This window comes from Borostomias antarcticus, assembly GCF_949987555.1.
Source record: "Borostomias antarcticus genome assembly, chromosome: 22".
NCBI lineage: Eukaryota > Metazoa > Chordata > Actinopteri > Stomiiformes > Stomiidae > Borostomias > Borostomias antarcticus.
The window spans coordinates 19,184,935-19,212,927 of record NC_140255.1 but is presented as its reverse complement, the minus strand read 5'-3'; the positions used below and the strand labels follow the sequence as shown (position 1 = coordinate 19,212,927).

The 27,993-nt window shown below is 46.4% G+C and overlaps 2 protein-coding genes across 2 annotated transcripts in view; one reads left to right on the top strand and one right to left on the bottom strand.

Annotated features, from left to right (window-relative positions):
• Positions 1-27,993, top strand: part of LOC311323906 (uncharacterized protein) — a 571,429-nt gene that overhangs the window by 434,560 nt on the left and 108,876 nt on the right. The window lies entirely within an intron of this gene.
• Positions 1,927-19,034, bottom strand: LOC311323925 (microtubule-associated protein tau-like; the record flags this gene model as incomplete). The annotated part of the gene is made up of 9 exons (XM_084456258.1): positions 1,927-2,124; positions 3,785-3,891; positions 4,197-4,278; positions 7,294-7,386; positions 8,819-9,068; positions 10,024-10,091; positions 11,043-11,080; positions 13,224-13,247; positions 18,869-19,034. 9 exons carry the CDS (start codon positions 19,032-19,034, stop codon positions 1,927-1,929), a joined length of 1,026 nt encoding a protein of 341 aa, XP_084312384.1.

The window sequence follows — 27,993 nt, the reverse complement described above, 5'->3', positions numbered from 1 at the left end:
GTCACCCACCTGCAGTAGTACACAGTAGTACACAGTAGTACACAGTAGTACACAGTGCATGTACCCATTCAGCACATTCAAATGAATACTGTGATGAAAGTTAGTTTGGCATGCAGATTATTTAGTTGTTGGGAGCTTTGCATACCATTTCTCCACCATGTTCTGCCCTGTTCAAACGTATCAATTAAATAGGCAATAATCTTGGCAATACAAGGCAAACATACACATGATATTGGAAAAGTATATTAGTAATGTCAGTTCAGCTTAGTCTCTACCTAACAGGAAATTGTTGCCTTTTGGGTTGAATTATCCTCACACAAATACCTACATATATATCCTAATAAAACGATAAAGATATTACAGGATATACAGTGAAAGCATAGTGTTCAAAGCAGACAGGCTGCCAAATCGTACATGAAATGCATGCAGAAGTTTAAATGGTATTTTTTGGGATTGAGGTGCACTATTGATAAGAAAGCTAGCTAATGGTGAATCACTATGAGAGCACGTCATAAAACTGAACATTTCAAGGAGGGGGGGGCCATCTTGATCTGTGGGACGGGGGGAGACAGGGATCTATTAAGAGGGGGGCTCAGCGAATATACCTGTCCATCCTGGATGTGACTGAGCAGGTGTTTCTGTTGTGACCCCGATCACCTTTCATACATGGGCTAGTAAGGCCTACTATTACATACAGCAGCTCAGATTTTTGCTATTGGACGACATTTTCCCTTCAGCACTTGTTGCCCTTAAATGTACAGTAAGCAGCAGAAGCCAAGTCATTTTCACATTTACCTACAGTATGTATTTCATAACAAACTTCCTGTTGGTAATTCAAAGGTCGACTGGTCGTGGGCTAATGGATAAGTAGCCAACCTCAATCAACATGCATTCAATTCAAACACAATTAAATTATTGTGCCGCAGACGCTGATCGGTTGAAGGATTTCTCTAGGCCTATATCATCACCTGTGTATTGACGTAAATAGGTAAAATGTGACTTAACACTTCATGAGACAAAGTTGAAATGCATTTACAACAGGGCAATAACTGAACCTCAAATTAATAAATTAACATAGACTGCAAGCACAATACAAAGTTTCTCCATATCAAATACATGTCATATCCACAGAATACAATTATAAAACTGTGCCCAACACAAACCAAGGTCTGTACTCTGACAGTAGGCCTATCTGTTACCTTGGTATGCAGTGTGCAGAGGCACGCAAAGCCAGGACAGACAGTGTGTGTGTGTGGGGGGGGTGGGGAGGTGGGGGGGGGGGCATGAAGCATTTTACTGTCTAAATGAAAGCTTTGCTACTTTAGCCCATATTTTCCCTCATTAGCTCTTATATACCCTGTAACTGGGGTGTCTGGTGGAGACACAGCAGAAGTAGGCTGTTGTCCCTCTCTTTTCCCAGAAGCCCACTCTTCTGTCTTCCCTGTACTTTGTTGTCTATCACAAAAGAGCCACTCCAGAGGCACCCACTCAATATCCATCACTGTCACACTGAATACATCACTTAGACAGAAGGGCTTCGCTGTCATTATGACAGTAAAATAAGTTTGAATAGAAGTTCAAATTAATAAGATATGTGTAACACAAGAATGAAATGTCTAGTGGACACCAGTACGGTACCAGTCTGCTTGGATGTTTTAACATTTAAAGGGACACTTATAAAAGCTACAAATAATAACAAACAAAAAAAAAGCTCAACAACCACACAGAGAACTGACATAACGTAGCTTGGCCTACTTTAATCTCTTTTTTTTTTAAGACCTCTTTTCTACTGATAAATGTCTCAACAGCAGTTTCAAATGTCGGTGAAGATAAAACAGTGACGGGTATAGGTTAAAAAATAAAAAGTCCTGTGAAAATGACTCGTTTACGTGGTGCTAGTCTGGCCGGAAGCCGGGCGGCGTGCGTTCACAGGCCTTGCTGGGCCAGGGAGGCGGTCACCTGGTCGGCCAGCGTGGACAGTGGCGGGGAGTGCGCCATGTTGATGCTCCCGGAGGAGGACATGGTGCTGAGCGGTTGCGGCGAGTCCTCCAGGGTGACGATCTCCGCCCCGTGGTCGGTGCGCGCCTTGGCCGTCTCACGGAACATCAGTTTGTGGCTCTCAATCTGTCGGTCAAGGACACATTTTGAACCTGGTGGTTAAGCTGCGCTGCGTTCGCGTTCCGGTTACAACAGTAGACGAATCCTGGCTAACATGAGCGGCGGTACATAGATTAGGCTAATGAATGGCGTTGAACAGGGCTGGATCACTGTTGCTCGCCTAAAGATCAGTGGTAAAAATCAGATAGATGTAGTTAGTGTACATTAGCATTCATCAATTACGCACACTATTTTTTTTTGGGGGGGGGGGGGGTAAAAACCAAAAGGATGAAGCCACTCAACAGTGTTGTCAAAGCCCACATTTCTGACACCATTAGGGCGCCCTCTAGTGGTGAAACCCACAAACTCTTTACACGTCTAATACCACATTCCCTGCTTTCTTTGGTTTTTCCTTGTACAAACTTCCTGGCGCTGGTGGATGATGAGTACTTACAGGAGTCCTCAATCTTTATGAAGGGGTTCATCAGGATGGGGGTGACGGGTGCTGAGGGGAGGGGCGGAGGTGACTGTGGGGGGGTGTCTGCGGGGGAGAGGCCCAACATGTCCCCATTTGTGGGGCTGTCGTTGGAACCTGCTTCCTTCCCCTTCTCTCTCTACCGAGGATCCCCAGCGAGGGCGGGGGAACACGGAACCAAACAGACATGTGATGACGGGGTCAACAGAAAGTCAAAATGTGAGACAAAAACGAGTTTAAAAGAAAATGAATAGTTGAATACTGACTCGGACACCCAAAGTATGAGGTGATGTAAATGGAACGGAAATGCACGTTGAAGATATGACGTGGTTAGGGGGGTGGAAATCGGCCCCAACGGCAGAGGGAAGCGACAACGTGAATGAAGCGCTAGAAACTTGCGTCAGTAAAAAGAGCAGACAGAGTCCAGTTACCCCGGGGGAGGAGGGGGGGGGGGGGGGAGGCACGAAGGCAGCGTTTGACGAGGTGAGCGGTAAGAGAGACACCAAACCAGCACAGGAGAGCTGAGCGAGAGAGAGGGGACGTGGGGACGGCGGCAGGCTGTTAGGCTGTGACAGTCCCCTACAGCAGCAGCCCAGTGCAGTCAACTAGTGAGACTAACATGAACACTGTAGCTTTTGCGTTTTACTGAACATGCGTAATGATGATTAGTGTGTGGACCTCATTGGTATTGTATTTTGCCGTAACAATATAGACCCATGTGTGGTGCATGTTGTGCACTGAACTGATTAGGCCTAAAGAGTCAACTGAATGTCACCTTGTCCCTGTTAATCACAGCAGTGTTTGCGCCACAGGCAACTTTTACCAGGTGACTATATTACTCAGTTGTTGTTTTTTTCATCATAGATAATTGGAAAACCATCTACCTGCTTAATGAAACTGCATTTCTATGAAGTTTAGTCTAAGTGCCATTTGCCTTGAGCAAGGGTGCTGGCCAAGCAAGAGCCTCTGATTCGTGGCTGTGCAAGAGAAGCTCAGAGCATGCAGCGAGGCAGCAGAGGCGGGTCTGAGGCGGTTCTGAGGCGGTTCTGAGGCGGGTCTGAGGCGGTTCTGAGGCGGTTCTGAGGCGGTTCTGAGGCGGTTCTGAGGCGGGTCTGAGGCGGTTCTGAGGCGGTTCTGAGGCGGTTCTGAGGTGGTTCTGAGGCGGTTCTGAGGCGGTTCTGAGGCGGGTCTGAGGTGGTTCTGAGGTCTTACCTTCCTCCCTCCTCCTCCGGCCACATGCCCGATGTTGTCTAGAGAGCCGATCTTTGATTGGACCTTGAAGTCCAATTTCTCTGACTTGATCTCAATATTTCCACCACCTTACAGAAAGGGGTTCAATTAATGTGCGGAATAAAATCCATCCTTGAGAAATGACATTATAAAGCATGCATATTCTTTTAATAACAACAACAACAACAACAATAATAATAATAATAATAATTATTATTATTATTATATTTGTAATTTATACAGCATTGTTCGGTCACCCAAAGTCATTTAACAATTGTAAGCAATACATGGAAAAGAAACAAGAACATAGATGACACAAAATGAAATCTTCTTTTGACAGCAACGCCTTGTTTTGTCACTGAGAAGGAAAGAAAGTGATTTTCTTTTCTTTTACCTGGCTTATGGTGCATGTTGGCTTTAGACCCACATTTTGATTGAACGTTGCTCAAATCAATCTTTTTGTGAACAATTTGAACCTGTTGGGAGAAATGAGAAAAGAGAAACAGAAACGGTTAATTTAATAGTTAAAGTTTGGTAGAAGAAGGTGTTACTGTGTAACTTGCCGTGCAAGCACCCACACAGGACTGAACGGGCACTTAAGGGTTGACCTGTTAGTTCACAGGGTTATTTAGGAGCATAAAACACTGTTAACACACAATACACACACTGAACTGCATACAACACTCGTAAATGTCATGTGACCTCTATAAATCTAAAGCCAAGTAATATGTTTGTATCATCATTAATTTATCTTGCCAGCTTTGGACATTCAACATGTTTAGGATGAGATGTGTCTGTTCATAGCATGTTTTATAACTAGCAGCTACTTATTCTTCCCCCTCAGGGATTGTGGACAGAAACTGAGTTGCTTTTAGATGAATATATTTTTTATAAGCCACGCGTCAGAATTCATGCTCAGATCTGATGACCTCATCACTGGCTCAGATCTGATGACCTCATCACTGGCTCAGATCTGATGACCTCACCACTGGCTCAGATCTGATGACCTCACCACTGGCTCAGATCTGATGACCTCACCACTGGCTCCCCTGCCTGGCATCTCTTGACACTAAGCTCTCTGTCTCTTATGAATGAGGTCACTGCTTTTTACTACAATAGGCTGGTAACTCTAGGCGGAGGCGTACACACACACGTTGTTGTTGTTGTTGAGAGATAGCCTGTGTCCTATTTGAAAGGTCTTTGTTTACAGTCTTTTTGTGTACAGAATAGTTATGTGTACAGAATAGTTATGAATGATTTAAAATGTAATTCTATTTTATGACACATGGCATATTCACAAGAGGGGGGGGGGGGGTTGAGTGTACATTAAGGATATTATCCTGTCTTGAGTTATATGTAAGTCCCATTCAAGTATTCAAGTATATGGCCAAATACCCTACTGCATGCATGTTACTTTAATGTTTTCACACCAATCACAGGAAAATTGACAGATACAGATTCAGGGATTCATCATCGAGCCTACTTTACACTGTCATGAGCAATGATTTTTATTAACATTTGCAGCTGATGCCATCATAGGATATAACAGGATCCTGACACATGGAGCCGTTCAGCTCAGATATCAGAGCCGACAAGCCAGCCAAACAAGGTGTTTAGCACACACACTCCCATACAGCCCACAACAGGACCCATCTCATACATGTGCAATGCTCATGACTGCTCACATAAGCTCGATGACGATTAAAGTGAGGTGTTAAAATCTCACTGTCGATAAGTGGTCATACACTTGAAATGGGTGGAACACAGATTGAGGACAGGGGTTTTCGTGCAGTGGTGTCTGACGTTCTAGTTCTGATGAAGGAAGGAGGAGGGGCTTTGGAAAGAGCGGCGCCACAGCGGGGGGTCCTGGTCCGTTCCCGTGGTTACTCACGTTGCCACCGCCCGCTACATGTTTGATATTATCTTTGGAGCCGCACCGAGACTGGACATTGCTTAAATCCAACTTCTTTTCAAGTATTTGTACCTGAAAGAGTGCAGATGTGATAGGGGAACACAGCGTTATCCTCGAGCAACAGACAGCTGCTGGTCGGCGAATGACGACCATTTTGTGAGAGAAGAGAAATTTGAGGAAGTTTTGAAGGAAGGTGAAGGCGCTTTTCAAAAGAACACTTTATACAATAAGGCTTAAGCAGGCAGCTGTGCTTGATGTACAGAAGGATGTAGGAGAGGACCGGCAGAGAAGAGCACTTCCGATTTTACCAGGGTTGCTTCCATGATCACAGAGCTGAGATACTCAAGACTCAAGGTGTCAGACTCACATTACCACCTCCGGGTACATGTTTCATATTGTCTTTGGAGCCACACTTAGACTGAACAGAACTTAAGTCCATCTTCAGATCAAGTATTTTAACCTGAAAAAGTGTAGAAGCAGGAGAAGAAGCCGTTATCCAGGCGGGGGAAGTGGGAAGCAGCGCCGGCGCTGCAGGTCAGGAACACTGAGACGGTTTTTTTGCGGTGGTGAAATCTAACCGTATGAACTAGAAGCCCTGAGCAACTGGATCTGATCTGGGATCATTTGGTGACTGAAGATGGTGAAGAAACATGAATAGCAACAGGTAGCTGAGAATGTTCTGGATGAACCCTTAACAAATGATAATAAAGACCACCTACAGTATAGAAAGACCCGTATTACTGACAGGTATAAAGATAGACCAGTATTACTGACAGGTATAAAGATAGACCAGTATTACTAGTAGGTATAAAGATAGACCAGTATTACTGACAGGTATAAAGATAGACCAGTATTACTAGTAGGTATAAAGATAGACCAGTATTACTGACAGGTATAAAGATAGACCAGTATTACTAGTAGGTATAAAGGTAGACCAGTATTACTCACAGGTATAAAGATAGACCAGTATTACTGACAGGTATAAAGGTAGACCAGTATTACTGACAGGTATAAAGATAGACCAGTATTACTGACAGGTATAAAGGTAGACCAGTATTACTGACAGGTATAAAGATAGACCAGTATTACTGACAGGTATAAAGGTAGACCAGTATTACTGACAGGTATAAAGATAGACCAGTATTACTGACAGGTATAAAGGTAGACCAGTATTACTGACAGGTATAAAGATAGACCAGTATTACTGACAGGTATAAAGGTAGACCAGTATTACTAGTAGGTATAAAGATAGACCAGTATTACTGACAGGTATAAAGGTAGACCAGTATTACTAGTAGGTATAAAGGTAGACCAGTATTACTGACAGGTATAAAGGTGGACCAGTATTACTGACAGGTATAAAGGTAGACCAGTATTACTAGTAGGCCTCTATTGTATATGTCCTGCATGCTGCTTCTTCTTCTTCGAGTTGCACAATTTTATTAAATTTAGTGCCAATTAACTTCTGCAGAGCTAAAATGATCATGTAATCTAATGGATAATCTTTGTGAGAGATTTTCTTTTTTTCCCTGAGGTGAAAGGTCAAACACGAGCCGAGTTTCCCAGGCTGGTCACTCACCCTGCCTCCTCCGGGGGTGTACTTCAGGTTGTCTTTGGAGCCGCAGCGCGCCTGGACGCTGCTCACGTCCATCTTCCTGTCCAGGATCTGGACCTGAAAGAGGCGAAGGGATGAAAGCGTTTAGTCTGGAGGAATCAGAGGCAGCGAAGCTGCAGATGAGGACCACGGCCAAAAGACTTGTCTGATTCATTCAAGCAGTAGGATATATACTGTAGTAGCTAGTCAGCCTAGTACATCTAAGATCCTGAGAACCAGTAGAGGGGTAGTAGGACATCTCCAATTCTGACAAGGGTTTGATGATCATAACCGTAGAGATACTCAAGACGAAGGCGTTGAGTTCATCCCTTAGTTACTCACATTGCCACCTCCCGGTACATGTGTCATATTGTCTTTGGAGCCACACTTAGACTGAACAGAACTTAAGTCCATCTTCTTCTCAATTATTTGTACCTAAAAAGATGTAGAGGGTGGGGGAAGAGAGTGTTATCCTTTAGGGCTTCACGTTAGAGGACTCTAGACCCATTCAAGTAGCCTGTCTGAAGCAGGACTAAAAGTAGTTAGTGATGCAATTATTCCAATGAAATATAACTACAGTAGCCACACCACAGCCCTACAGGAGAGTGACAATAACTTTAAGAACCTGCATTCCAGTATCCAAGCATTTCAAGGTCATTTCAATGCATCTTTAACACCACCTCAGAACCCAATACAGGCCTGTCCACTGTTGATCTGACCACCCTACAGTTTCAAGGACAGAAATTTCCTTTGAGAAATGAAGACGACAGTGAGGGAGCGGGAACTAGAAAGGAGAATGTTCTCATTGTAGAGTAGCGACTATACACCCCAAACTCCCCCTGCCGTAGTGTAACGACTATACTACACACCCTGAACTCACCCTGCCGTAGTGTAATGATTATACTACACACCCTGAACTCACCCTGCCGTAGTATGACGACTATACTACACACCCTGAACTCACCCTACCGTAGTATGACGACTATACTACACACCCTGAACTCACCCTACCGTAGTATGACGACTATACTACACACCCTGAACTCACCCTGCCGTAGTATGACTACTATACTATACACCCTGAACTCACCCTGCCGTAGTGTAACGACTATACTACACACCCTGAACTCACCCTGCCGTAGTATGACTACTATACTACACACCCTGAACTCACCCTGCCGTAGTATGACGACTATACTACACACCCTGAACTCACCCTGCCGTAGTATGACGACTATACTACACACCCTGAACTCACCCTACCGTAGTATGACGACTATACTACACACCCTGAACTCACCCTGCCGTAGTGTAACAACTATACTATACACCCTGAACTCACCCTGCCGTAGTGTAACAACTATACTATACACCCTGAACTCACCCTGCCGTAGTGTAACAACTATACTATACACCCTGAACTCACCCTGCCGTAGTGTAACGACTACACTACACACCCTGAACTCCCCCTACCGTAGTATGACTACTATACTATACACCCTGAACTCACCCTGCCGCCGCCAGGCTGGTGTTTGATGTTGTCCGTGGAGCCGATCTTTGACCTGACGTGTTTCAGGTCAGGCATGGGCGCCGCGGCCGCGGCCAGGGGGGCCGGCGAGCGGTTCTTCAGGGAGCCGGGGGACTTGGGTGTAGAACGCACCACGGCAACCTTCTTCACCTGATTGGTGGCGACGGCCGAGGGCTTCCCAGGAACAGCCTGACCGGACGGGGACTTGGGAGCGCCAGGGCTGCTCTGGCCACTGGGGTCTTTTTTGAGGGTCAGAAGGGTGCAGTTAGGGGTCAGAAGGGGCAGTTAGGGGTCAGAAGGGGGCAGTTAGGGGTCAGAAGGGTGCAGTTAGGGGTCAGAAGGGTGCAGTTAGGGGTCAGAAGGGTGCAGTTAGGGGTCAGAAGGGGGCAGTTAGGGGTCAGAAGGGGGCAGTTAGGGGTCAGAAGGGTGCAGTTAGGGGTCAGAAGGGGGCAGTTAGGGGTCAGAAGGGGGCAGTTAGGGGTCAGAAGGGGGCAGTTAGGGGTCAGAAGGGGCAGTTAGGGGTCAGAAGGGTGCAGTTAGGGGTCAGAAGGGGGCAGTTAGGGGTCAGAAGGGTGCAGTTAGGGGTCAGAAGGGGGCAGTTAGGGGTCAGAAGGGTGCAGTTAGGGGTCAGAAGGGGGCAGTTAGGGGTCAGAAGGGTGCAGTTAGGGGTCAGAAGGGTGCAGTTAGGGGTCAGAAGGGGCAGTTAGGGGTCAGAAGGGTGCAGTTAGGGGTCAGAAGGGTGCAGTTAGGGGTCAGAAGGGGGCAGTTAGGGGTCAGAAGGGGGCAGTTAGGGGTCAGAAGGGGGCAGTTAGGGGTCAGAAGGGTGCAGTTAGGGGTCAGAAGGGGGCAGTTAGGGGTCAGAAGGGGGCAGTTAGGGGTCAGAAGGGGGCAGTTAGGTGTTAGATTTGTGCTCCAGTCAGATGTGTTTAACAAGCGCAGAGAAACTAGACTAATCCAAGGTCAATTTTGACGGGTACAGATTTGAGGGTTACTGTATGTGGAGAGATACAGTAGGTCACATCTTTTTTTCTTTTCTTTTTTCGGTTTACCTTTCTCATTTTTGGAAACTGGCTTCTTGGCGCTTGCTGAAGCCATAGACAAGAAAAAATCAAAAGTAAAGCATAATAAAATAAAATAAAAATAAAGCATATGGACAGTTTGCCGTTGTTCTGTTGATAGAACAGTACACACCTGGTTGGGGGGTCTTGGCAGGTATTTTAGTTCCAGGGGCCGGGGGCCTGGTTCCTCCTGGAGTCTTTTCGTCCCCAGAGAAAGAAGGAAAGGACTAAATGAGAAATGTACTGACCAACAAGCTACAAACCAAAACGAGACCTTTTATTTCTTAGATCAAAACTCTCAGCACTGAGGATGACCTATTGCTTGTTTCATTCTTGCAGGCTCAATGCAGTTCAAACAACACACAACGCACTTGAAACTGCGTAATCTGACAAATGCAATTAACCAATATGCTGCCTTCATAAAAACGTTGAACCTCGTTAGCTAAATCCCATCACGACATGCAGGAAGTTATGAATATTAGATGAGGAGATGAGAAGGCGGGGTTAAGGGGTTTTAGTTAGCCGTTACCATGGATGTATTAATAGAACGCCGTTACGCAGGAAAGCAACAGCAGTTTAAAAAGGGGGCGGGGTCTATTGTACCACACTCAGCGGTGAGCAGCACTGCAAGGCCTGACTTACTTGGGCCTGCCTGTCCCCCGTGCTGCTGCCGGCTTTGGAGGGTATTGTGCTGGGCCCGTTTCGGGCGGAGGGTATTGAGCTGGGCCCGTTTCGGGCGGAGGGTATTGTGTTGGGCCCGTTTCGGGCGGAGGGTATTGTGCAGGGCCCGTTTCGGGTGGAGGGTATTGTGCTGGGCCCGTTTCGGGTGGAGGGTATTGAGCTGGGCCCGTTTCGGGCGGAGGGTATCGTGCTGGGCCCGTTTCGGGCGGAGGGTATTGAGCTGGGCCCGTTTCGGGTGGAGGGTATCGTGCTGGGCCCGTTTGGGGCGGAAGACTGTGTTTTGGGGGTTCTGATGGCCAGGGGTGGTCGTTTAAGGGCAGGGGGGGGTCTAGCTTTGGTGGCAGTTTTGCATGGCTTTGTGTAAGGGGGGGAAATTAGCATGAAACAATGAATGACTTTTGAAGTGAGAATGATTTTCATGACTGTGAGACATTGATTTTACAAACGGGACAAATCACATCACTTACCTTCTTTTCCGCAGTGTCATTATCAATTTTAGCTTGAGCTATAGAAGTAGAGAGAAACAAGACTTAATATTTTTTAAGGAATATTTTCAAAAACAAACAAAAGTTGTAGTTAATATACAGTAGCCTATGTTCTTTTATACAGTAGCCTACCAAGTTAACAAACTTTGAGAAGCCAAGTAGATTGTATGTTGGTGCGTGTGTGTGTGTGTGTGTGTGTGTGTGTGTGTGTGTAAGTCGTGGAGACAACACAGGAGATGGCTATCACGAAGACAGGTGATTGGGTGTAGAGCTCAACATGCACAGTGACAAACAGCACACACAAGGACGTGACCAAACACACGGAGGAACACGGAGGGAAAACAAAGGGATTCTGCCAGTCCGTAAATGAAAGTGGATACTGGGGATGCAAGACCAGCAAAGTCAGCAAGACGGAAGGGGACGACACCAAGCTTCTCCTCAGCCAAAAGATCATTTCCATATCGCGGGTGCTGTGTAGCATTCAGTAGGCGCTTTGTTAAAACCATAAGTGGAGGGAATTAACTGAACAGAACTGGATTTGGGATTGGTGAATATAACTGCCAACAGACCTTTAAATATAGCAACTGGAACCATTGATTTTCTTGCAGTAGAACTTTGGGAGGTTCTCTGGAGTTCAGTTGGAGCCGCTGAGAGCGGTATGACAGTGGTCATCTCAGGATCGCCCGCCTCCGTCAGGGGAATAAGGCTTGCCCTTTCTAAATCAGTCTCGGTTTTTGTGTCAGATGCTACCGATGCCTTCACCAAGTTCCCACCGGTGTGTTGTTTTTCGTGCCCTTCAAGGTGTGTGTTTAAGTCAGATCTGTTGGTGTCTTTCAGAACTGGAGACATGGGCTCCTGTCGAAGATCTGATTGATGCGAGATGCCTCCTAACGATGCCGGTATGGATTTCCCAGGAACAAAGCTGGAATAGGACAGGCTCTGAGCACTGCAGGAATCGGAACTTTCTGGAACGATCTGCTGCTTTTTCATATCGCAGGCGCCAGCGGACCCGGAGGCTGCCCGCTGACCATTCCCCGCGTAATCCTGAGACAGTCTGCCGTCGACGGGCTGGTTTGAGATCGGCCTCTCGCCGCCATCAGCCTGCGAGCTCCTCGTTCCGATGGCCGTGAGGTCCTCCAAGGCAGAGCTGCGGACCAAAGATGTGCCTGGCCGATCGCTTGTGCCGGACAGGGACTCGGACGCATCCAGACTGACTGTTCTCTGGGAGTCTGCGGCGTTGGCCCACTCTGGACTCCTTGCGGTCGGGAGGTTCGATGTCCTTTCAGACTCATAGCTCGTGTCCTCAGAGGCCCACAGGGAGCGACTCGCCCTCTGCCTACACTCCCAGGCCTCGGCCCCCTCCGAGGCTACGTCTCCCTCGTCTCCAGGGTCCAGAGAACAGGAAGCTCTGTGGTCAGCCGCCCCTGACCCCCCAGGAGCCAGTGTGACCCCCCCGAGGTTTCCCACGCCGGGATCCACTAGGTTGTTTGGAAAGCAGATCAATGGTGACATTCACAGCGCTCTTTTCAATCTCCCCCATTCAACGACATTTAAGGAGAAGTTAAGGAGGAGTGGATTGGAAGGGCTGCTCCATGAGCGTAAAAATATTTAATCAGAAACAAATAACTGTTCTTTCTTAAGGAAAGTGATATAATTATAAACATTTTGTAAATTAAATCGTGGCATGAAAGCAAGGTTACACTCAATTTGATAGTACTCAACAGCTATCTCTATGATATATTTATGATCTCTATGATAATTAAGTTTGGCAGGGTGTCAGTTTACAGAACGCACCTTTTGCCCCCCCCCCCCCACCCCCCCCCACACACACACATACAAAAAGAGGATGTGACAAAATACACCGCAACTGTATGAACACACAGACGACAGAAGAACGGACGCTACTGATGTAACAGTGAAACGTGCCCACATTGTGTGATGTCATGATACCGCTGAATGATGCATTCTGACTGTACAACGTGCACAAGGAATATCTCATGAAACGTGGTGCACTGACAGATTCTGCTCCCGCATGTTAATGCGTCTCTCAAACATTCGTTAAAAATGTATTGTATAGAAATAAATCTTAAAATCTTAAAAGCCTGATCATAACCTGCTATGTGAAATACCGCTGCATGTTCTGAGATGCAGTGACGTACGTACCTGTTGTGGCTGCTCCTCCACTCGCTGTTCGGACAGGGGGAGGCAGCAGAAGAAGAGGAACAAAGAATAAAGATGTTAGACCTTGTCAAATTCATCTGTGGGACAACTACTCCACCTCAGAGAAGAAACACCACCGCATAGAGACCAAGCAGCTTGGGATACCTGATAACATGCGTACAGGTTTGGGGTTAATGCATAAGGCCACGTCAATTCACCGTCAGGAAATTATTTAGATAAAACATGAACATGTTAATTGTCTCAGTGTTGGGTTCTGGGTACGCAGACAGACAGACTGGTTATCAGAGGGAGGTTGTGGCTGAGACCGACACATTGTTTTCATTAAAGTCTCACATGGACCAACACCACACCTAACCTGGTATTCCATCTGGTATCCCAGCTGGTATCTCCATTAGTGTGGCGTTCCCCATGTCTGAAGGTTCTGGATCTGTTAAAACAGATCCCAGACCTTTGAGTCTACAGTTCGTCCCCCTTCACTCCCGTAGTGGACTTCTGTCATGCTGAGCACCATAATCAACACTCAGATGAATAGTTATCTCCTAGTTGGATTCTGGAGCAGTGGAGATCAGGCCAGAGGACATTATGCATTGCGACTTTCTGCTAAAAGCTATCCACGTACAAACACACAACACACAACAGTCAATACCTACGGGACCTACCAGAAAAAGGCCACAATAACTTCACATTAGTATGAATGTAAGGAATCAAACGTTAGTCAATGAGGGTACATTAAAATTAAAAAGCTGTGAATTATGCCGTTAAGGTTGCGAACCAAAGACAAACTCTGTTCCTGTTGGCTCTGAAACAAAACACACAGTTACATCAATGTAAAGCCTCGGTAGCTACGCCGTCAGTGAAGTCGTTAATGTAGAGCACACAGGGGCGTGGCCGGATCTGCCGGGCTGTAACCACGTCCAGGGTGCGAGGACAGGAGGGTAGCGACGGCGGGCGAGTGGCGGAGGGAGGGGGGCGTACCCGACGGCACCTCGTTCTGACCAGAGACAGCGAGCTGCGGCGCCTCAGGGGGCTCAGGCGGCGGGTGGGCAGCAGCTCGGCCCTCTGGCGACGCCCCCACCGGCTCCGCTGGGAAACAAAGGCAGCGCTTTTGAGACCGGAGGAAGGCCACGGCGCCACGCTCACCGCCACCCGCGGCCCGTTCTGTAGGGGCTCGAGTGACTTGAGGAGGACGGAATATTTCGTAACGTCGACTGGTCAGTTTCGGACGTGAACCAATGCCATGAAACTCCTGAATAGCGATGGTTTCTTCTCTGCCCAGTCACTGTTACGATGGGAATTATTATATTAAGAGTTCCAGTGTCACTCAAGCGCATAGTGACTTAATAAACCTGTGAAAAGCTTTTAGTAAGTACACATTATCTAAACCTTTGTTACATTACATTACATTACATTACATTATTTGTTTATTAAATCCAAAGGTTTCTCATGGGTTGACCCATTTATCAACATCCTGATTCCAGTATCAGACCGAAGAGAGGCGTGTTATTGAAGTGTGCAGGCAGAATATAGGGAACGTCTGACACTTCGTTCAAAACTGGCGTCGACAAACACGGCAGCTAACGTTGCGTTTTCCCTGGTGGGTCAGCAGTCTCCTGTGTTCCTCTGGCGTTCCCCGGGTTCAGGGGTTCAGGTTCTGTTGAGCAGATCATACAGACCGCTCCTCTCTCACCTCCACCCAACCTCAAGACCCGCTGTCACACTGTCTTTCTGAGATCAAAGCACGCTTGGCTCAGACTGGACTGTGGTTAAACCCCTCATTCTTTCTAACACAGAGGGCCGTTCTTCCCCCGTTAGTCAGTGATCCATGGCTTTTCACCACTATAAACTCACTGTGGAGAATGGAGCGATAACCTGAATGTTTTGACCCTATGAAGAGTACACTATAATATTTTTTTCATAGTCTGCTTATTGTGACGAGGATATTTGACAAGCACTGTACAGTAGCATGGTTAGTGACGGCAGTGGGGAAAACCTTTAAGGTCTCACACAACTGAACAAAGCACAATCCAAATGCAACATAGCATTTGTACAGAAGGTTTGCCTCTTGCCTCTGGAATATACTGACTGCTATAAATACTTGGGCTTTACCCTGGGTGAACTCATGTCCTATGAAGGGGGGATTGACAGACTGGTGGGTGAACTCATGTCCTATGAAGGGGGGATTGACAGACTGGCGGACTCCGCAGGGAGAGCTGTGGGGGCAATAATCAGTCAAATGAAATTTGGTAAAGATATAGGCTACTCCACACACTCTCAGCTCTATAAAGCATGTGTGTGCCCAATCCTTAGTTATGCATCTGGAGTATAGGCTTACAAAGACGCCAAAAAGTACACTCTATTCAGAACAGAGGTATAAGAGGCATCCTTGGCGTTCGTGCATTTGCCCCTAGTCTTGCAACACGGGGAGATATGGGTGGGAAACCGGTAGGAATGAAGCTAAAGGTAGAAATGATAAGGCTGTGGAACCGCCTTATTAAGTTACCTGAGACTCGGTTGACAAAAAAGGTTTTCAAGTGGGATACGGCTCACTCACCCCTGGACCAATTTGGCGTATATTGTTCATAACATGCTCCTCTGCAACATTAATATGTTGAAGCAAAATGTACTCCTCACCTATAGTGAGAAATAGTCAAGTGACACATGGTCTAAGCCTAAACTGAGATTATGTTCAGATGAAGCAGTGTTTTAGTCCTGAGCCCTATGTTACCTCCTCTCTAACTAAGCCAGAGATCATTGTGCGCTCAGTTGAGATCTGGTATCCTGCCCCTTGATATTGAAGTAGGTCAGTTCACAGCTGGGCCAGAAGAGGATAAGGCATGTAAGGCCTGTGACCTAAATGAGGTAGAGAATGAATTTCATTTCCTGTTTTATTGTACAACATATGATGATCTGAGGATCCCTCTGTATATGAAATGCAGGAGCAAAACTCTGAGTTGTTCTGGGAGGATGATGGCACAAAGCTATGTAAGGAGGAAGTGTTTAAGACTGCTAACTTTATTTCTAAGACCTGGAATTGAAGGCAATCTTTGTTCTTTAAGTAAGATATGTCTCATGTCAAGCTGTTTGCTCATAGGCCCCCTGTGTCTTTGTGTTCTGGTGTGGGTTCTATTGTTCTGGTGTGTGTTCTATTGTTCTGGTGTGTGTTGTGTTCTGGTGTGTGTTCTATTGTTCTGGTGTGTGTTGTGTTCTGGTGTGTGTTCTATTCTGGTGTGGGTTCTATTGTTCTGGTGTGTGTTTTGTGTTCTGGTGTGTGTTCTATTGTTCTGGTGTGTGTTCTATTGTTCTGGTGTGTGTTCTATTGTTCTGGTGTGTGTTCTATTGTTCTGCTGTGTGTTCTATTGTTCTGGTGTGTGTTCTATTGTTCTGGTGTGTGTTGTGTGTTCTGGTGTGTGTTCTATTGTTCTGGTGTGTGTTCTATTGTTCTGGTGTGTGTTCTATTGTTCTGGTGTGTGTTGTTGTATTATGAATACCTTGTCTATATTTGGGGCGTTTCTGTTATGTCTGTATCCAGGATGTTTTTGTTATGTGTTTGATCTTTGTTTAAGAAAACTTAGTAGTTTTCCTGGAGTTTTTAATCAAATCAATCATAGCCAGGTTCTGGCAAATCCAAAAGATAGGAGAGTTGGGATTAGCATGGACTGTCTTTTAACCTGTCTGAAAAGCCAAGTCAAACGGGTAAAGAAACACAAAACCTTGCACCTTGTAACAAAAAAATAATCATGTCAAATCAGATAGCTGGCACACAAATGCAAACATATTAAACTGCAGAGGCGAAATGGCAGTGAAGAAGAAGAATCAGTCAGTTGAGATTTGGCATTTCCAGCTGCATGCAAAGAGGCAGTGGTAGCGAAGCAGCCATACCAGCTAGCATATCATCTTCAGAAGAGGGGCTGCGATTCACCCCTTCACCACATGGGGAGCTCTCTGGCTCACAGAGCCCAGACACCGGATTCACCCCTTCACTATACGGGGAGCTCTCTGGCCCAGAGAACACAGATCCTGGATCAGCAGCACTCTCCTCCGGGGGCTGGTCCTTAGCTGCCGCTGTGTGATGAAGGCAGGCCTGGAGTCAGGGTTACTGTGTGGTTAGACAGATGGCAGGATGGCGCCGGAAATCGCGCAGAGCGAAAAGGAGGTGTGCTTACAGGGTGTTAGACGCGATCGTCGTTGCAGGGCTGAATGTCAACAGCCACCGTGAGACTGAATGAAACATTGAAAGGACTGTGACCTTTGACCTGCTCTGTAGTATCGCTCTCTCAGAACGACGTTCCTCTACTTTCGACCATGACGACCGTTCACAAACAAATCAATTAAAAGTGTTAGAAAAAGACCAAAATTGTGTTTTTTGTACTTTCAATTCTAACACTTAGGCCTACCTACACAGCACACACTCAGTACACTAGCTACTTACAGACCACTGCTACCTACAGAGAGAGAGAGAGAGAGAGAGAGAAGAGAGAGAGAGAGAGAGAGAGAGAGAGAGAGAGAGAGAGAGAGAGAGAGAGAGCAGAGTTGGTTGGGTACTCACTCTTTGCTGCGCCACCGGTGCACGAGCCACTAAGCTCTGCGGAGGAACGCGAGTCTGAGCGGTACTTCCTGTGTGTCCGAGGGGCCGTGGCGGGGAGGGCGAAGGGGCCGAACGCGCGCACTAGTGAGGGCTGCAGACTAGGGAACGCTAGGCTACGTACTACACGGCCAAAACAATGATTGGGGGCACAGAGGGGGGGTGAAAAAAGAGCTTGTTATTGTCGTATTTTGTCGGATACAAGCGTTTCTGTGGTAAAAGGTTGTAGTTTGTCAGCGCGGCTTCGGTGCTAGTGTCTCAACCCTACGGTGCACCAACACAGCACGGGGACAGACGTCACCGCGGGCCACGTAGGTCCGCCACCTCCTCCTTTACGCCATCTCGGCGTCCCGCTGAGGTCCCATGTCATCGTTATTCAATTGGCCGGTTCTTTGTGAGGTTAACGGGCGAAAGCGACGTGCTGAAACTGTGCTGGGCCTGACCCAGATGCCGGCGCCACAGCGAGGCAGAGCGAGGCAGAGCGCAGCTGCGAGTGCGGGGCCAGTGAAGCGCGCCTTGTTGCCGTTATGTAAGAGAGGGATCAACACAAAGCACAATCCAAAGACCACACAGGCCCCGCCTCCAGTTCAGCGCTGATGGCTCTGAGGGTCCTGGTATATTTTTTGTTGACGCTTCTCTTAAATAATGTAGCCTAAAATAAATAAATTCTGTAACATCGTCTAATTTTGGCACGGCTGTGTAGGTTCTTGTAGCCGAATGACGCTTCCTGGCTACAATGCTCAAAAAATGCCCGCACAAAATCCTTTGTATCAGGAATGAATCTGTGCTAGTAGTGAAGCCATTTGTTTTCACTCTGAATCAGGTTCCATAAGATCACTGATGTAACTGGTGCCGTTTTAATGACGACATCCTCTTTCTTTTACCCTTCAAGCGTCTTAGCACACCCGTGTTCTGCTATTTTGGGCTCGACAGTAGCACTAGCCTCGACAAATTATCCTGGTTTAAATCTGGAGGTTAATTTGAGCCAGTATTTCCTTCGTGACTGTGCTAGTTTTAATCTCCCTCAGGCGAGTGGGTGTCTGACCTTTCATGGGGCAGTCCCCGGGGCTTCTGGGTGCCGGCTGGACGCCGTTCTCCTGGTGGTGCAGGTCGTTGATGGTCATCCCGGCTAGAGAAGCACTCACGCCGTCCTCAGAGTTGTAGCTGTAGCTGTTGGGAGCGTTGTTCATGTAGTCCTGGTGTTGATCCATAGCGAGTCCAAGTCGGGCTGCAAAAAGAGAAGACGTCACTGAGAATGAAGGAAACCCCCGTCCTCCGCAAGATGGAGCGTGTGAATATCGAGCTCTGTTGTGAAACATTAGAGCCCTTCCAAGCGCTGGACAGGTTATCGACGATCGCAGATTTGAATGCTAAGCAATTTTCCTTGAGAAAATACCTGGCTTTCAGAAACGCAGGGAGCAACAGCCTAGATGAATACGCTTTGTTGTCTGCCCAACGTGTTAGTCACCAGCTAAATGTAAACAGACACTGTGTCTGTGAAAACCTGGTTATTTATATTCCTTAACATGGGGTCCCAGGGTCGAGTTACAGGGCCCACGACTAAAATAGTCAGAAGTGCCTACTGCCCACGTGCGGCACATCTTCAGATAGGTTGCGCTTCCTAAATGATCAGCGACCGGCCACCTCTGTGATGACCTCCTGTACACCACCCAACCAGAGTTTAGAGATCGGTGACCTCAGAGACAAAGTCACTTAACTGTTGCACTTTTGTTGAAATAGATTCCGTGTTTTTCGAATGCAAAATGAACATGTTTATCCACCAAAAAGGTTCCACGTTGCAGGGATGGGTCCCCTCAGCCAGAATGATGTGAACAGCTTCAATTCTCATTACATATCATAGAAATCTCATTACATATCATAGATATCTCATTACATATCATAGATATCTCATTACATATCATAGATATCTCATTACATATCATAGACATCTCATTACATATCATAGAAATCTCATTACATATCATAGATATCTCATTACATATCATAGAAATCTCATTACATATCATAGAAATCTCATTACATATCATAGAAATCTCATTACATATCATAGATATCTCATTACATATCTTATTAGATTCAAGCCGACAGATATGTCAGCATTTTTTCTATTTGTATCAGATTCTCACAGCTCTCGCAAACTCTCTCCCTCTGACTGACTCACTCATGCTCGCTCTCTCACTCTCTCTCTCTCTCTCTCTCTCACTCACTAACTCTCCCTCCCTCCCTCTGTCCGTCTCTCTCACCCTCCCTCCCTCTGTCCCTCTCTTTCACCCTCTCTCTCACCCTCTCTCCCTCAGTCCCTCTCTTTCCCCCTCTCTCTCGGCCTCCCTCCCTCTGTCCCTCTCTCTCACCCTCTCTCTCACCCTCTCTCTCACCCTCTCTCTCACCCTCCCTCTCTCTTTTACCCTCTCTCACCCTCCCTCCCTCTCTCCCTCTCACCCTCCCTCTCTCTCACCCTCTCTCTCACCCCGCCCACTCTCTGGTGACTGCAGATAGATTATGGTATTATATCAGTATATGAACCCCAGGCATTCAAACTGTTTTTTCTGGCATAGTGTTTGCGTGCTACCAGAGATTTACCAGCCTTTGAACTTCAGATTCACCTTCATGCCCATGCGGGTGGCCTATATAAACACAACTAGTCTAACCCCATGTGAAGAACCAAACTAGACAGCATTAGCCTCATGGGTATTGACATTGCGTGACTACAGCTGATGTCAATTTGCAAAACAGAATTACAAGGGTCACTGACAACCATTTTAAACCATTGTAGCCTGTAATTTAAACAGAATTCTTAACCATTCTTAAATTAGGGGCAACTTTACCTCAGCTCGTTTATTCTAAAGCTACTGTGAGGGCCGCTGGCTCGGTTATCTGACCTTCGCCAGGTGCACCAGCATATCTGTACTTGATCGTTTACACAAATATTCCTCTCACTCCCAGATCAAAGGAAAAGCCCCCTGTGCCAGTCGGGTCCAGTCAGCAGGTGCTGAGACCATCTCAGACAGACAGCATGAACACTTTCTGGGTCTGTTTTACTATGTTGACACATCAAATATGGTGCATATTGGCACGTGTCACAGTAGTAAAATGTAGAGGCAAAATGCTTCACTTGAGGCCTGTATCTAAATGATAAGGTTTAGGCGTGTACACTGAGATGGAAAGGTTAAAGTTTGGATTAAAGGAAGTATAAAGGGGAGTGGAAAGTTTCTCTCTCTCTGAGGACTGAATTGGCGTCTCCCGTTTCGGATAAAACACTTTGTACCTCCACCCATTCTCCCCAACAAACCTACTGGCTAGTTGCTAACAAAACCTTTTTATTATTCTTTTTATTCTGCCACAGGAGCTTGCTAATAGTCCACATAACGACAACATGATGCGGAGATCTCAACTATCGTTCTCTTTGGCCGTTTTTCAAAATGTGTTGAATCTGCACTGTCCAAGGGGGGAGGACATCTCTGAAACCACCGCCGGGTAACGGTCATTCACAGCAACTCACATGCGTCCAACAAGCAGTAGCTGATCATTTATTATCCCAGAAAATGACCACAGAAGAGCATTTTCCAAGATGTACTGAAAAATCTGACTAGGCTTTGGATGTTGTGAAAGGGGATATTGAGTCCCTGCCTGTGCAGTAGCCTCTGTGCTCTCCACAGATCCCTCCTCACAAACCTCCCATTGTAAAGCATCTTTACACATGACAGACTCCGAACAGGGAGCCGGGTCCGTGCCAAAGTCAACACTCCCCGAGAGAAGGTCACGCTCTGTGTGCCCTGAGAAATAGCAACTCAAGTTTACTATATTACTATATTTACGATAATATTTCCTGTCTGATAACCAGAAAAGTGTTCTGCATTATATCCTAAGTTGACAACAGACACATTAAACCGAAATGTTTTTTTTTGTAGAGATAGGCTAACAGTGCTAATATGAGCTGATCCCTGCTACTGAACTCCGCCTCCCTCTCAAACATAGCCTCCCTCTATCAATACACTTAATATTACATAAATATTATTGTCATTCTTCAGGGTGGGGGTTCCATCAAACCCTGACTGAACTCTTAACTGATGGCTTTTGGCACACAAAACAAATATTTAGAGAGACCATAGTTTTTGTCTGGGTTGATGTATTATATTTGAGCTCCTGAAGCATGGAATGTGTAAGTGTTAAAATGGGGGTTTAAAGTATTGATACGCTCATAATTCAGAGTATTTAGTATGAACAGATCTGCTATCTTACAATATGAGCGAGCAGTGAGGGAGGTCTAGCGTCTCCCATATAGGGCTGCACAATATATCCTTTATGTATCGCCATCACAATGTGCACATGCGCATTCGTCACATAGCGAGGGCCTGCAATGTTCTTCTCTTTTTTCCCCTGCTATGTTAACTCAAAACATGTCATGCTACAAACTTTTTGCTCAACTTTTTAATTTTGATGACTGTCAAAAACTAAGAGACGCATTATTAGTAGGCGTTTTGGAACGCAGTCAAGTCAAGACACTTGTCTACCGGTGTACGCAGACGCGAGGATCACTGTTAAGTTCTAACCTCATATAGGACATAGGCCTGTATGTTTACAAGTTTGCTTATTTCTGTTTTAAACAAACAACATATATTGCAATATATATCGCGAAAAATTGAATCGCTGCAATGTATGTTTTTGTCAATATCGCCCAGCCCTACTCCCATACACCTCCTTTATTTTTTTGGGGGCTCTCAAAGCTTGCGTAGCATAAACAGTACAAGTAGCATCAATGTTAGTCTCTCCAGACTCAAATATTATGTTGAATCGCTCCGTATTCTACCAAATAGAGTCTGTGCCACTTCGCCGCCCAAGCTGGTGTTCTGAGGGCGTATCGACGGGTCCAAATTTAAAGAGTGACAGGTCGTAGCAGCAAATGAGAGACGCTAGCCCAGGTTAGATGGGCGGGGCCAGGCTGGGTGGGAACGCCTGATCGCGAAAGTCGTTACTGATTGGTGTCACCGGGATTCCGGCGCTACCAATGAACTGCCAGGATTTGAACACCAGATTTTTGCATTAAGTGCCAGACCCATAGAGAGATCTGCAGCATGCAGTAACGTAGTCAGCGTAGCTTATGTAGTGTATCAGCGAAAGAACTCTCATGGGTCTGGCGTTGAGACTATATCAACATGAAAAGTCAAAGGAATAAGCACGTCAATCTGCACGAAATAAAGTTGGAACAATGATTCTATCTCAAACTAATGATCCCAGAGGGTAAATTCGGGTGCAGTTCATCTGTGAGCCTAGATAGAATAATGGCCTCATGCTCGGCTGAGTCTGTATCTCTGACCTACTTTCATCTCTCTCTCTCTCTCTCTGCACACTCCCATCCTCCATCCTCAGAGCACCACGGAAATAACACTGACTCTACCTTTTTAACGTGGGCCTAGCCTAGTCTACCAGGGGGGGCGGGCTAAGCAGAACCATTAGGGACTCCATTTTCACATCCGAGTGAAACAGCTTGCGGCACAGCCTGCGTGCGGAACCCTCAGCATCCGATGACAGCATGTCGGCCGGAATGTTCACTTAACAACCGCCCAGCCCAGTGCTCCCATTGGTGGATTATGTTTCGTCTTTGTTTTAATGACTCAGGGCTGAAAACCACACCCTTCTCTGCTGGGACATCTGAGAGGACTGACAATGCTTTCAAACTTGTTTTGTACGGGAAAAAATATGCACACCGTGGCTCTCAGGACAGAATCCCAATCTTTTAGGCATCATGATTCAGGAAATGAGAAATTGTTTTTATGTTGTCATGGCGTGGCCTGCTCAGATACAGGCCTTAGACACTACAGCTGCTAGGCTATATCTTCCAACGTGATGTGCACAAAGCCTGCAGCTTCCATCTGATCTGGTACACGTACACACCCCGGTTTGACACTTTAATGAGGACTAGTGGTGCAATGAGCCAAAGTCCTCTGTCAGCATGTTGCCAATTAACTATGTACCATAATGCTGTTTAAAGCTCAGTAGCCTATGGCATTCCTACCATCTCTTAACAAGGCTACATAAAATAGATCAAGAGACTCCTACGAACCACGTGTTTTGGTAGATGTGACCGGCCTCTGAGGACAGGCTAGGTCATTTAACAGTGCATCTTGTGGTAGGGATGACATCAGTGACCACACCTCCCCTTGATAGACATTAGTAGTTGCAAGATAATCTGAATACATTCATGTGATGGGGTGTATTTCAGCAGCATTGATAATGACCACTTGAGAGCTGATTCAATCAATCAATCAATCAAAGCTTTATTTGTATAGCACATTTCATACCCAGAGGCAACACAATGCGCTTTACAGAGAACAAGGGAGGAGGGCATACGACCCACCCCTACATATGTATATATATCTATTCCAGAGGGAAGCAAAAAAAACAGTAATCACCCGGGGGCCAGATAAGTGAGCTGATTAAACCTATAGATAAAGCATGTGGACTTGAGTGACTTAGATTCTTGTGAAATGTACTGTATGGCTACTTACTCCCAAGAATGGCGACTTTGAAATAACGAATTTACACTTCTCTGAAACGTTGCATGGTTCAACAAACTGCCATGTTTGACTCTCCTACTTTTGGTCTGAATTTTACGAGGTAAATTCCTCTAAGTAGCCTAGTCAGTGTACTTAATTTGCCGTGGTCAAGGCTATTTGAGTTTAATCAAATAACTTAGGCTTTGTGTGTCAGCTTTGTTGAGGATTTGAACACGGATCCCACGTGAATACGTTTGCATGCATTCCCTTAGTGCCAACACATCCCAGTAGGCCTGACGTTCAGATCACGTCTTAATAACGTCCGTCGGTCCTGAACCCCGTGTGTTCGTCTGCTGGACCCCTCAATATTCACACGTCTGGCTTGGACCCCTCTAAGACGTCTGTGGACGTGCAGAACGGGTCCAATATCTGAACGTCTAAAAAAAAACATTCATTCTGGCTCCTAATTGGATGTCTTTGGACGTCGGAAAAAGACAAAAAATACGTCTTTTAGACGTGTCTTTGCTCAGTGGGCTACTGTGGAGGCTCACAGCTGGGTGAGTAAAGCCTGGACCTCATCAAACGGTCTCACGAGGCCATCAGCGAATGTCCTTACGATCAATTTAACAAGACTTATTTTATATACTTCTCCGGATAAAACAAGATTATGGCAGTCGAGAAGAGAAAGAGCATCATTCATGTAGCCAATTTCATTCCCAACGAGTAGCTGGAAAGAGATGTCCGAGCAACTAAATATCGACATGCTATTTTGTATTTCAACAAATGAATATAAACCAGCGGCCTCCGCCCACCGTCGTTGTGACTGCCACTATAGCCTGAGACATTTTTGCGCCAATTATTTGCAATTAGAAAGTCGAGCTACAACAATTTATGCCAATTTGAATATTCATGCACTCGTGGATTTCGTGCTCGAATCATGAATGTAGGTTAGATTATAGACTGACCTATAATAGACCGAGCTGAAGCGGATTATTCCGGCTTCCATATGCGTGAGATGCGCAGAGCACCGGCTCCATGGCCTCGATGGTCTCAAAGGTTTGACAGCCGTGCGCAAGAAGAGGAGAGACTCGGCATTGCATGTGTTCAGTGATGGGCATACCATATTTATCATATCGAAATGGGCTTGGCATTTGTGCTGCATTATACAGTAACAATTCAATTTTCAGTGTTCAATTCCCCTCGCCTCCACCTTTACATTCGGACTAATCACAATGTTGATGGAAGAAATGCACGTATTCGTTTTTGTCCACAATGCCGAATGCTGCCTAATTGATGTCGCTATCACAGTATAGCCTAATGAGATGCTTTCGCCATTGCTGAGCAGCGGCTATAGGCGCATGGAAGAATGGAGCGAAAGATCCAGGATAACGGAGCCTAGGCTACTCGAGATAGTCTCCATATCCAACCTACTGCACTTGCTCAATAATGGGTGTCCATCAAATAATGTCGAATTACAGCCCCCCCTATTATAATCTAATTGGATTAGAAATATTCGACGGATTAGGGTTGTTAAAATGTGCCTTCACAAATGGCTTTATCAAAATGTTGTTGACCAGTTCAACCGATGAACAAGGCAACGAACAGAAAGAATAGGATATCATGCCCCGTGCATTGCATATCCTTTCATATTCGGTGATTGGGCTACAGGTAGAAAAATATAAGAAAACACTATGTTTTGTTGCATCGTAGGCTAAACACATTAGTTACAATGTACCTCTTTGTAAAACATTGATAGATTTGCTAAAATCACTGTCCATGATATCAATTTTCACGGTTACGATATTCTCTTTCTGAATATATAGCAAGAATTCTGATAGTGACCTACACGAATATCCTACAGGCCCAACCTCTCCCACATCATAGAAAAAACATTTATGACCAGACGCTGATTAAGAATTAGGCTACGACCCTATTACGTAAATATGACAGGTAAGCCTCCTTCAGTTGTGCACTTCAGCTCTTTAGTAAAACAACGGTGGATTTGCTTTTGTATGTACGTCGCTCAAATAATAGAATGATCTTGATTTACTCACCTGTGTGTAGACAGCAGTTGTTGTCTCTACAGCGCAGTGGCTCACCGAGCGCACGGGTTCCCTGACGCACTTCTCCAAGATGCCATAGCGCGTCAGGGGCGCCCGAGAGCAGCATTGTGATACAGTCTGCAAGTGCGACATGTCTGTCTGGCTCTGGATAGCCTATTTTAGATGAATCATAATTCAAGTAGGCCTAACAAATATAGTAGGCTATATTAAAATCGAACAAGTCCTTCCTTTGGACGTATGCACTGTATACTACCTCATACTATCTAAGTACACTGACCGTAGGCTACATGGTTTAGACAGGGTAGAAAACAGTAGACTCTTGTCTGTACTTTGACTTCCATCTTTGTGGCCCTTACCGTCACACACACACATACACTGCCAACTTTCACACTGAATTGAGAATCCATTTAGTTTGAAAATGACAGAGGATTTATTAACATCCAGAAACTGAATGTGAGTGTTGAACAAACGATTCCATTGCAAGCCAAGACACCCCCCCCCCCTCTTCCACACACACACACACACACACACACACACACACACACACACACACACACACACACACTTTCTCTCGCCCTGCAAATGTGCCCTGCACAACATTTGCCACTAGTTTCCTTGCTGAAGGTGAGTGGGATGAGTCCCAGCTGGGAGTGTCAGAACCAGGTGGTGCTGCTGGAGCCATATGGGTCTGAGATGCTGAGGCGCTGTTCCTAACCCACCCTGGACCAGCACGCTGTTCCTAATCCACCCTGGACCAGCACGCTGTTCCTAATCCACCCTGGACCAGCACGCTGTTCCTAACCCACCCTGGACCAGCACGCTGTTCCTAATCCACCCTGGACCAGCACGCTGTTCCTAACCCACCCTGGACCAGCACGCTGTTCCTAACCCACCCTGGACCAGCACGCTGTTCCTAATCCACCCTGGACCAGCACGCTGTTCCTAACCCACCCTGGACCAGCACGCTGTTCCTAACCCACCCTGGACCAGCACGCTGTTCCTAACCCACCCTGGACCAGCACGCTGTTCCTAACCCACCCTGGACCAGCACGCTGTTCCTAACCCACCCTGGACCAGCACGCTGTTCCTAACCCACCCTGGACCAGCACGCTGTTCCTAACCCACCCTGGACCAGCAGCACTCTGACACCGTTCAGTTCAGGAGGTACAGGAGTTTACTGCAGTAGAAACATTGTTTTTTGACTTTTTCCAAAGTTGTTTAAGTCCATACAGCTTGTGACACACAACACGCGTGCAATGGGCGGCAACACACACACACACACACACACACACACACACACACACACACACACACACACACACACACATGTTGAAGCGGTCACTAATGAAATTTGTACCCTGCATTTCTCTCATTGAAACAGTCCTCCTCCAGGGGCAGCAGCCCGGAACAGTGGGCAGCCTCGTCAGTGGCGCCCGGGGACCGAGTCTAAGTGTTCAGGCATGGTCCTTGTCAGGGGCCGGACTCAAGAGCATCTGTTCTTCTGCATGTTTTTCATATCGGGGTTCTACTGTGTGTAGGGAACCCGAGTGAGCACAGGGAGAACATGCAAACTCCACACAGAAAGGCCAGAG